We start from the raw sequence: 12,466 nt of genomic DNA, 5'->3' as shown, positions 1-12,466 counted from the left end.
GGGCCCCACATCGGCACACCTCAGTGGAAATAGATTGTTTGGGTTCCTACTGAATTAGGCAGCAGCTCAAGGCTCTCTGGGGAGTTCTGGGCCTGGTGAGTATTAGAGTTATGCCAGTGTTTTTTCCTGCTTCTGAGTGGCTGGTGAGTTCTAAATGCTGACTCTCTCTGGTCTTGTTTTGGAGCGTTAACGAGAGCCAGGAGTTGCAAACCTTCTCCTTGCCAGGTTATGTTGTGTTTGTCTGTTTTTTTATTGTGTGTGTGTTTGTGTACTACAATATTTGTTTAAAATATTCTCATTGTTTAGCCATACATTCACCACCCTGCCCAAAGACCTATCCCATTATCCCTCCCACAGACCAAACCCATAACCCCGCCCTCAGACCTATCCCATAACCCCTCCTACAGGCTTAGCCTATAACCTTGCCCACAGACCTATCCCATAACCCCGCCATCAAACCTAACTCATAACCCCTCCCACAGAACTATCCCATAACCCCGCCATCAGACCTAACCCATAACCCCTCCCACAGACCAATTCCATAACCCCACCCACAGACCTATCCCATATCCCTTCCTATGGACCTATAATATAGGACAACCAAAATAATATAGAGAGAGGCTATTGGCTAAACAGTTACCAATACATTTTTTCTCTTCCAGTAATCCCCTCAAAATAATAAAGAAAAATACTACAATCTCACGTAGCTACATCCTCCATCCATTAGGTAATTCAGGTTTGTGTCCAAAGTTTATCATCTTCCTGTTAACTCCTCTCCCATTGTTACCGTGGAGATAATAAATCCATAATGGAAGAGGCTAAGAACCAAACTTAGATTTAGTATCAGTTATAAAGAAGGAGACTGTGGCCTGCAGGGACCCTCCTGAAAGCCAGGCCATATCAGCTGAGAAGCATCTAGGCCACAGAGAAGGCCTGTGAGTGAGGAGACAGATTTGGTGAGCAGTGCTGATAGCAGAGTTGAATTATGAGTTTGTTCATGTTCTTTATTACTTTGTGATTGCATGGGTTTATTTTGTCCTCTCTTTCTATGCTTTCTCACTGTCCTTTAAGTAACTGCCCAGTCATTGCATATATCTAGTATTTAGTATTATCTATAATTGCTTGCAATGAGGGAAGTAGCATTCCTTCCCAAACATTTTAATAATGTTTAATAGCAATATCTTCTGTGTAGTAATTGTGTGGGCGTACCGCAACAATAGAATTGTGTGGAATTATAACGGTCTTGAATAATTAATGAATATGAGTGGCCGGTTCCTACTTCTGTATTGTTTGGCCAGTTCATTCTGCTTAGGAAGATTACCTAATTTAAAAAAAAAATAATTTAAAACAAAATGTTAACTTTTATAGCAAGTTTATTTCTGTTCAGTCCTCCTAAAACATCTAGCAAGACAGAAAGACTGAATGAGAATGAACAATAACAGAAAGGGGGAAAGAAGCAAAGGTAGAATATTTTTTGTGTGTTTCTTAAGTATTTCTTATTTTCCAATCTGTTTTGGGGGGGAGATGTATGTTTCCCATGCCAATAAAGCTAAAATGGAAATGTAGTTGAATTAAGACACAGAAAAAGAGACAGAGACAAAGAAAGGAAAGAACGAGAGACACAAAGAAAGAAGACCAAACACAGAGAGACTTGAAAAGAAAAGACTTGATGACTGGTTATAATTACTGTGCAATATTGAGGGATCATCCATGAACATCAGATGCGACTAGCAGGAGGGAAGTGTTAGAACGCATAGAAGTAAGGGTTAAGAGTTTGACGACGAGGAGCCTTTCCTAAAATGAGCTACAATGTGTTTCTCATTATTAATACTAACATGTCAAGAGATTACCATGAATCTGAATTGTTGTACAGTTATTGTTATGTTTGAATCTCAGCAAATTAATTAAGGAGCTTTGAATGTTTCAGTCTCCAAAAGACAGTAAATGAGTGTCCGTCTGTCTGTTCGTCCGTCCATGCGTGCGTGCGTGCATGGTGTGTGCATGCGTAGCTGGTGCCAAAACAATCTACAAAATCTGAAATTAGTTTGGGGTCCACAACCACAGCCCCTCTTCAGATTTATTACTAGCAATATGTCAACTTCCTTTAATGTGTCATTAGAGGGCAGCAGGTGCCATTAGTGTGTCATTAGTGTGTCATTAGAGGGCAGCAGAGGACATTAGTGTGTCATTAGTGTCATTAGTGTGTCATTAGAGGGCAGCAGAGGACATTAGTGTGTCATTAGTGTCATTAGTGTGTCATTAGAGGGCAGCAGAGGACATTAGTGTGTCATTAGAGGGCGACAGAGGACATTAGTGTGTCATTAGACATTAGTGTGTCATTAGTGTGTCATTAGTGTCATTAGAGGGCAACAGAGGACATTTGTGTGTAATTAGAGGGCATTAGTGTGTCATTCTTGGACAGCAGAGGACATTAGTGTGTCATCATTGGACAGCAGAGGACATTAGTGTGTCATTATTGGACAGCAGAGGACATTAGTGTGTCATTATTGGACAGCAGAGGACATTAGTGTGTGTGTTTTTGTGTGTCTGAGAGTCACTCTTTGCATCTTTGCGGGTGTCCGTGTCACATGAAGGCATGGATGAAGACACGCTTTGGGTTTCGTAAAGGGTCAGATCGCAGGCACACATCAGTGTGTCGAGTCTTGATTTGTTACTGGCATTTCACTGTTTGAATTAACTTCTTAAGTTTCCACATTTCCTCAGGAATAATCAACCCCAACAAAAATGTCCGTTATTGTATAATGTGCATAATGATTCACATTTCCTGTTGCTTCAGGAGTATTGTCGTGTTTTAGGGAATTGGCTCAAAATAAGACACAACTTCTATAGTAACTTTAAGTATATTCATCAGAGATAGACATCTGTAGACATAGGATCGACATAGGAGAGACTTAGAAGAGACATAGTGGATAGACATAAAATAGAGATAGGAGAGACAAAGAGGGATGAAAAGAGTATAACTGAACAACAGACTGATATAATCGAGATAATCAGATTAACACGTGGATTTTTGAATTACACACTGTTAGAGTCAGAGATATAATCCCAGGAAACCCAGTGAAGATGGTCACACACAAAGCACTGGCACATTTAAAATAAGGCTAAAAGAGGCGTGGTATACCGGCAATATCTCCAGTATGTTCTTAGGCGAGACGCAACATGGACGCATTCAAACGTGCACACAAACACACATTGATATAATCACATTTGTCCTGCCACACAAAGGGTGGGAATGGTAGGAATTAAGGAAGAAAGAAGAAGAGACTGAGCTGGATATTAAAGATCTGATCAAATCTGTGTATGTCTTGGATCTGTTCAACATCTCCTGGCAGGCCGTGGAATGATGACAATGTCTTTCTTTGAGTGTGTGTCTGTGTGTTAGCACATCTGAACATGACCGTGTGTGTGTGTGTGTGCGTGTGTGTGTGTGTGTGTGTGTGTGTGTGAGACTGTTTCCCCTGAAAGCAGCTCATTCATCAGTCTCACGCTGACACAGCATGACTAACAAAAACCTATTGTTCCCCTCGTCGTTCCCTCTGGTTGTGATAGATTACCCAGTTAAGTACGGTCAGAATTACTGTACACCACAAAAAATACTCCTAGGAACACACACACGCAAACACACACACACACACACACACATTCCCCCACAACATGGTACAAGCTTGGACTTGAAGCCACAGGTCAAAATGAAAGGGTTTTTAATCAGGGAACAGCAGTGTTGTCTGTTTTTTCCTGCGTCATTTTGAGATCATCTTGTATTTTGTCACGGTCTGCCTGTTATGAAATCCAACGCAGTCTGACATAGTTTGTCAATTGTGACACCATCTGCTTATTGTAACATGGTGTGAAATCGTTGGCCCTTTGTGACTTCATTTGCCCATTGTTACATCATCTGTCTATTGTAACAAGCAACAGGAGCATCATTCATATTTCGTTCAACAATTCAGATTCCAAGCTTTGATCAAGGTTTAAACAACGAGACGCTAGGGGCTAAACCTTCAGCGATTGTTTAGGCTCATTGAGAGTCACAAGGAATTCATCTTTACGAAGCCTGACAGTGATATGTTGTACCAATTCCAGGATATCTGGTAATATGCATATCTTCTGTTGTTGTGTTATATTATTTTGTTATCATAGTACTGTCATGCATACTAGAGATGTTTCAGCAAGCGTGATTTTCATTTCATTTAGCTGTTATTTAACCAAGCCAGCTGACAGCCAATTCTTACATACAGCGTCTTTGGAAAGTTTTCTATCTACACACATTTGTTGTGTAATCAACTACATTTATATTTGATTCAATCAATTTATTTAATCATTAATCCACATAAATTACCCCAAAATAACAAAGTTAAAACACATTTTAGAAATGTGTGCAAATCTATTGAAGTAAATCATGAACTCAAATATCTCATGTACATTAGTGTTTCCACACAGAGGTCCTCTACACACTGGATTAGGTTTTATTCAATACCCTCTCTATATTTTGCTCTGTCCAGCTTTTCCAGGATCTTTGCCTCAAAGCATTTCTGAGGTCTACAGACAGTTCCTTGGGGTTCTAGGCTTGGTTTTTGATCTGACATGCAAAATGAACAATGAGACCATATAGAGACAGGTACAAGCATGCGCCTTCCAACATCACGTCCAATCAATTTAAGGTGGACTCCAATCAAGTTCTGAAAGACATCTCAAGGATGATCAAAGGACACAGGATGGATCCAATCTCATTTCTGTCATGGCAACGAGTGTGAATACTTCGTCATTATGGGGTGTGCTCATGTGTCCTCCCCTCGAACTGTACATCCTTTTTAAAGACGACAGTGTCATGAATATTCCATACTCTTTTCGTCCCCAAAGTCCCTTAAGTCCAGAGTCCAGAACCGATGCTGTGCTTTTGCGGGTGTGTGTATTTGTGTGTGTGAGAGACTGTGTGTGTTTGTGTGTGTGTGTTTGTGTGTGTGAGTGTGTGTGTTTGTGTGCGTGTGTGAGATTTAGCCACACGTGTTTCATTCCACCACGTCTTCCACTTCTCCACTATGTAACGGTGTGGAATGCATCCTCAGCACTGACCTGCTGTATTGCACCTTGTCCTTGGGAGAGGAGGAGAGAGAGAGAGAGAGAGAGACGAGAGCGAAAGAGAGAGAAAAAGAAGAGAAATACGATGGAGGGAGAGGATGGAGAGAAAGAGAGACAGAGCAAAGGCGAGGGAGCAAGAGAAGACTGCGAGAGAGAGAGAGAGACGAGGGAACATAGGTGAAGGAAAGTAAGAACAGAAGCCAGTACTATAGTTTACTAAGCCTGCCCTGCTTCAGGTTTCTCATCCTGTTTTACCCGCTCTGTCTGTCTCTCTCAGTTTTCCTCAGTACCCTGTTCTGCCAGGAGGACAACCTTTCTGCCTGGTGCCAATGCCGCATTCATGACCACTTTAGAGAGTGCCCCCCTCTTCCCCACTGACAGGACCTGACTCACATGCGTCGTTTCCTCTCCTTGTTTCCTTTCCTCAATCTGAATCTGCAACCGATGGTTTACTGCCAGCTATTGCACTCAGACCCTAGTTGTAATACTATTTGGAAATGTTTTCAAATTCCTTTAGCTCAAGGTACAAGATTTGTGAGGATTGGTTGCTCTGCCCCCTTCTTTTTTTTTTGTTAGATTAGTTCACATGGAAAGAGGGAAAGATAAAGGGCAGAGAGAGAATGAGATGGGTGCTGAGAATTTTCATGAATAAGAGAATATGGGAAGATGTCTGCTGTTTAGGGGAATCGATTTTGGAGTGTGTTTGTAGCTTGTGTGTGTCTATATCTGTGTGTGTGTGTGTGTGTGTCTATATCTGTGTGTGTGTGTGTATTTTAAGTGTACAATGTATATTCTTTTTTACTAAGCAGTTATTTTACAGGTTAGTCCAAGTAATATTAAAGAGAATCCATATCAGAAGTCTCCTTAGGGAGCCCCAGACGTGGCAGGTTTATTGTATCCTTTAACAGTCACACCTGATTCACAAATCAAAGGCTTTATGATTTGCTGACAAGTCTAATCAGATCTGCCAGCTCAGAAATAGATCAAATATACAGAACCGCCAGGGGTCCCTGAGGAGAGGAATGAATACCACTGCTGTACATTTATTAAGTGAAAGCTGGCCCAAATAGCAGCACACTCTTTCAAAGCACAATAAAACATAAAATACCACAGTTGCTACTGTTTAAAACACAAATGTACTCACTGAGGAAGACAAGAGATTCATTTGGGAGGTATTTTGCAATTAGTGGTCTAAAAAAGTAAAGTCTGGTATATTATCGTCCATCACAGTTTTACTCTCTTGTAACTTAAGACTCATTCAGAGAGTAAAACGCATTTCATTTACCACATTTCCGCAGTTCATTCCAGAACTCATGTGATGGTAGGTGAGGTCTGTGATTTGTATGTTAGACTGCAGACATAGGTGAAATGGGAGCTGTATCAATGTAGCCTTTGTGGAAAGTGCAGAATAGAGGGCCTTAGGAGTGGGTGTGGCCTTAGAGGAATGTGCAGGGAAGAGATCCTTAGGAGTGGGTGTGGCCTTAGAGGAATGTGCAGGGAAGAGATCCTTAGGAGTGGGTGTGGCCTTAGAGGAATGTGCAGGGAATAGAACCTTGGGAAGTGGGTGTGGCTTTGCGTCAGGCAAACTGAGACTAACTTTAACTTCCTCTGTTCTTTCATTTTCTCTCCCTTTTTAACATTCTTCTGCCACCTTCTTTCACTTTATATCTCTTATTTTCTTTCAAATTATTCTCACCCTCTCTCACACACACCTCCTTCTCCACACCATGCAGGCACAACCCTCATGTTCTTACTCTCTTTTTCTTTGTTCTTTTATCTCACTCACGCTCTCTGATTATGCGCCTCATTAGAACTCCCAACCCGTGCTTTTCCCCTAGCAATCTGAACCTGCCTGTGTTCCTAACTGAACCTTATTCCCTTTGTCTTTCACTACTTTTGACCATGCTTTGGTCTATAGCAATGCATTGCATAAGGAATAGGGTGGGATTTGGAACGCACATGCACTCAGCATTACCTCATTTCATCCTGATAGACTTTTAATGTTTTACTAGCACCATGACGACACCACATTTTACTCATGACCGGCCCACAGCATAGGGAGGTAGGGAGATGGGCAGAGGCCTAGAGGGCCCCAAGTCCACAACATAACTGAACATTATTTATATAAGAACCACATTGCATAGAAGCCTTGTAGTAGCACCCGCACATCTTTAAAGGTAGTCACAGACTAAAATAGACAGAATAATGGACAGACTCACAGACAGACTAACACAGACCCAGAGACTAGCAGACAGATTCACACACAGACTCACAGAAAGAATTACAGATTCACAGACAGTCCCACGGACGGACTCACAGATTCACAGACAGTCCCCACAGAGTCAGGGATTCACAGACACACAGATAAAACCACAGACAAATTCACGCAGAACTGTGGACAGACTAAATCAGACTCACAGACAGACTCAAAGACATATTAAAAACAAACTCACAGACATATTAAAAACAAACTCACAGACCTGCAGAAGAACTCACAGACATATTAAAAAATGAACTCACAGACATTAAAAACGAATTCACAGACATATTACAAACGAACTCACAGACATATTAAAAAATGAACTCACAGACATTAAAAACGAATTCACAGACATATTACAAACGAACTCACAGACATATTAAAAACGAACTCACAGACATATTAAATAGGAACTCACAGACAGACCAGGGAATCCAACGTGGTGAGTAACCTGTTGTGAACAACCTGGTGAAATGGGCCGCATCATCAAACAGATGGTGGCCCAAATATGTATGTGTGTGTGTGTGTCTGTCTGTGTATTTGTGTTACCCTGGTGAGAAAAAAAGAAAATAATAATAATGCCAAAATTTTTAAAAATAATAATACCAAACACTAATTTCATCACTCAGAATCCCAACCCATAAATAATTTATCCTTAAACTGGACACAGTAATAATACTTTCCCATCGTATAATATTAGCATCGGACAGTATTATACTCTCCATGTCTCTTTCCATGCCATTAACTTCAGCCCTTGTGTGTCTCTGAAATGTTTGAATTAAATTTGGTAACAACAGGTGCAACCAAGAGAAAAATTATATTTTGGATGTTTTAAAAAGAACGTTCGAAAGAGCCTGAGGTTGTTAACAGCATTGCGAGACTATCAGTCCTAGAGGTCTCCAACCAACCGGGACGGAGACCAGTGCCGGCCCTAGCTTTCTGGGGGCCCTAAGCAAAATTTGATTTGGGGGGCCCCCTCTCCCCTAGTGGCCCAGGCCTCACAAGCAGTCTGTGACTCCCTGGCAGTCGGGGGCCCTAAACGACAATTTATGTCACTTATGCCTACGGCCGGCCCTGGCAGAGACAGTGGGAAAAGCTCCTTTACAAGAATCCTGGAGGATTTAACCTGCTTGCAGCGGTGAAGCAGTCCTGCAGTAGATTACCCCACACTCCTCTTTCTGTTGTGAATACCCCTTAAAATAATCTACATTCTTGGGTCCAGAAATGTGTCTTCTCACCATTGTTCATTATTTGTCTTTCTGTCCTCACTCGTTCATTTTCTCGTTTCCTTCTCTCCCTCCTCACTCGTTCATTTCCCCCTTTCCTTCGTCACTGATTAATTTCATCCTTTGTCTCTGTCCTGTCTCTGTCGTCATTTGATAGAGACATGAAGTGCTCTCCATGGATATTACCAGTAATTACTTATCGATTTGACCGTGGAATCCACAGCTTTTTCTCCTTCAATCTTTATCTCATTGTTAGTGATTCCACACATTATAACGTGTGTGTGTGTGCTTATGTTGGTGTGACTGTGTGTTGTGCCCCTACTACTATTTTGTAGTTCATTCCACAAGTCACCAAGCATTCAAACCAAACTCAGTCTTATAATCACAGGGGACAGTTTAATTTGTATGTTAGTCTATGTACATAGGTAAAATGGGAGCTGTTACAGTGTGTTTTTGAAGACCGCAAATATCCTGGTGGGGACCAGAACCTCCCCAAAGGATAGCAAAACAAGTAAAATGTTGTTCTCCTCTTGTAGTCTTTATGCCATCTCTATAAAGAAAAGGCTACTTTTGGCTTACGGTTTGGGGTAAGACGTACAATCGGGATAATTAGGTTTAGAGGTTAGGGGGGCTTAGAGATGTAAAAGATTCCAGTGAATCATTTGTGACATACTGTGCAAGGAAACATACAAGATTTTCCAAACAAAAAGTATAATTAATTTCACAACTTTATTATCAAAAGTATATGCTATTACCATTTTAAATATTTGTTTTATTTTTACTGAAGCAGTAATAACATATATACTTTAATGTGTAATATAATGCATTCTCTGCCTGAAAAATATACAACCATTTACAGTGGGGAGAACAAGTATTTGATACACTGCCGATTTTGCAGGTTTTCCCACTTACAAAGCATGTAGAAGTCTGTAATTTTTAACATAGGTACTCTTCAACTGTGAATGACGGAATCTAAAACAAAAATCCAGAAAATAACATTGTATGATTTAAGTAATTAATTTGCATTTCATTGCATGACATATTCATTGCATGATACATGTCCCCATCCATCCTCCCCTCAATACAGTGCAGTCGTCCTGCCCCGTTTGGAGAAAAGCATCCCCAAATAATGATGTTTCCACCTCCATGCTTCACGGTTGGGATGGTGTTCTTGGGGTTGTACTCATCCTTCTTCTTCCTCCAAACACGGCGAGTGGAGTTTAGACGAAAAAAGCTCTATTTTTGTCTCATCAGACCACATGACCTTCTCCCATTCCTCCTCTGGATCATCCAGGTGGTCACTGGCAAACTTCAGACAGGCCTGGACATGCGCTGGCCTGAGCAGGAGGACCTTGCGTGTGCTGCAGGATTTTAATCCATGACGGCGTAGTGTGTTACTAATGGTTACCTTTGAGACTGTGGTCCCAGCTCTCTTCAGGTCATTGACCAGGTCCAGCCGTGTAGTTCTAACCTTCCTCATGATCATTGATGCCCCACGAGGTGAGATCTTGCATGGAGCCCTAGACCGAGGGAGATTGACAGTCATCTTGAACTTCTTCCATTTTCTAATAATTGCGCCAACAGTTGTTGCCTTCACACCAAGCTGCTTGCCTATTGTCCTGTAGCCCATCCCAGCCTTGTGCAATTTTAATGCTAATTAATTATTTTAAAATCATACAATGTGATTTTCTGGATTTTTGTTTTAGATTCTGTCTCGCACAGTTGAAGTGTACCTATGATAAAAATGACAGACCTTTACATGCTTTGTAAGTAGGAAAACCTGCAAAATCGGCAGTATCAAATACTTGTTCTTCCCACTGTATGTGGTATTATAGACCCACAACCCAAACCCACAACATGATCATAAAATATTTACAGAACACAGGAAAAATTTCAAACTGACATTTAAACGTTTCGACTATACTGGAATCGGTAACCATACATGATGTCAAATTAACATCACTTGACTATGGCAGAATAGTTAAGCCACAACAATTTAATTGCGTACAGTATATTTCTGGATCCCTTCGTGTTTCCAAAACCGATATAATTTAAATGTAAAATATTTAATAGAAATTAAAGAGACATTCACGACTCAGTTCAGCCCCGAGCTCAACTCTGGTGTGTCGGTTTGTTGTCTTTCCTTATCAACCAGCCAATTGACATTCCGGAGGGCCTAAACTGTCCCCAATTATTCCAAGCTAAAAGCAGCTCACATATGCACAGATAAACACACATACACACACACCTAAATGCAGAACACTAGGCGCACACACAAACACATATATATAGCCTACCCAGAAAAGCGCAAGCAAAGTACACACGTAAACACTTATTCAAAAGAAATCTTACGTCACACACTATTCCAGAAGTAGGCTGATCCAGTCATGCTCATAAAGGGAAATCGAGCCAACTGAGACTTGTTAATTGATTATTGTTTGGGGGATAGTTTAAATTCACCATTTAAAGTTGAGACATTTATCTTTTACAAGACATCCAATCAATATCAAATTGAATTGCACTTCACTGATCCCAATGACGAAATACAGGCTTTGCTTTAGCCTTATTAACCTACAATACAAATAACACATTTTATTTTAAAACACGTTGGGTTTATCAAGATCGTACATTTTAATGAGCAAAACATGAGTGGAAAAAACCTATACGGGCATTCGATAGGTTTTGGGATCCAAATTATTCAAATCACGTCTCATTTCAGCAATCAAATAAAATTAAAAAGTAATTTGATGATAATGTAATGTTTTTTTTATTATTAATTATCTCTTTATACAAACTGTCGCATTTTGTGACATCGTGCTTTACTGACCTCAATTGCTAGCACGCGGCGTTAGGAAGAGCGGGGAAACTCTACGTCCGCAGAGATAATTTGGGGGATGTGGTTCCCTCCATGGAGAGAGAGGGGGGGTGAGGCAGAGAGAGAGAGGTAGACAGAGACCGAAAGTAAGCGATTAATAAGGATTTTGTCCGTCTGAACGTGGCAACACGTTACATTCTGCAGCACTCGAGCTGCCAGCTTGTGCTGCGCGCCACTGTGTAACCGAACGTACCGACGAAAAGAAACTAGACGAGTCTGTTAATGGCTAAGGTTTGTTCAACACGTTAACACAAATTTGGTGTTGCTGAATTGTCGAATTACAGAAATACCTTCTGACAATTCACGTGCGGTCGGTGACTCACGGAAGCGCGCGGCGCTGTCCCAGGTGCTGAAACACCCCAGTGTTGCGTTTCTGCGGCAACCAACGACCAAGTTTACACCGCGAGCACCGATTTCCAATAAGCAGGAAAGGAGAGCAGGGGAGGAGAGAAGCCTCGCGCGGTGAATGCTTACCAACTCTCCACCACCCGCGGAGGTGTCGGTCCCATTAAACGCGAGTAAATGGGATATTCGGTTGCCCGGGCAGGATGTAAAGAATTACGGTTAGAAGGATGGGGAAACGAGGCTTCTCTGCGGCGGCACTGTCAGTGCTCGTACTGGGCTGTTGGCTCACGGTATCGTCAGTTACAGCCGGTGGTAAGTGTTGGTTCATGTGGTCATGCCAGTATGACAAATAATATTGTAGCAATAGGCATATAAAACGAAAATCAATCAATGGCCACATGACAATCTGTTGTGCCCCTTGGCACATTGCACGAACATCCAGAGTCTACAGCCTTCCGCTAACAGCCTATTTTACATTAACCTGAATTGTGTGAATCGATGACAGACTGGATCAATAGTGCAATGTAATGAACGATGGCAAGTCTACAGAATAACCGACATAGCATTATAATCGTCAATAACAATGTAGGCTGTGTGAAAGACCTGTGGGCACCGGTTGTAGAGCGATGGAGGTAGCCTTCGATGGATCGGTGTGTTCCA

General features: G+C 41.4%; 1 protein-coding gene across 4 annotated transcripts in view; it reads left to right on the top strand.

Moving 5' to 3' along the window:
• The first annotated feature begins 11,444 nt into the window (after positions 1–11,444).
• The window catches only part of fndc5b (fibronectin type III domain containing 5b), a 30,628-nt gene continuing 29,606 nt past the window's right edge, over positions 11,445–12,466 (top strand). For all 4 annotated transcript variants that reach the window (XM_020050064.3, XM_020050061.3, XM_034294595.1 and 1 more), the window contains exon 1: positions 11,445–12,118. In XM_020050064.3, coding sequence (XP_019905623.1) covers positions 12,034–12,118 — 85 coding nt within the window. In that variant the 5' untranslated portion in view covers positions 11,445–12,033. The remainder of the gene's footprint in view (positions 12,119–12,466) is intronic.

Source organism: Esox lucius, chromosome 10 (assembly GCF_011004845.1).
Source record: "Esox lucius isolate fEsoLuc1 chromosome 10, fEsoLuc1.pri, whole genome shotgun sequence".
NCBI lineage: Eukaryota > Metazoa > Chordata > Actinopteri > Esociformes > Esocidae > Esox > Esox lucius.
This window is presented reverse-complemented; position numbering and strand designations above follow the sequence as displayed.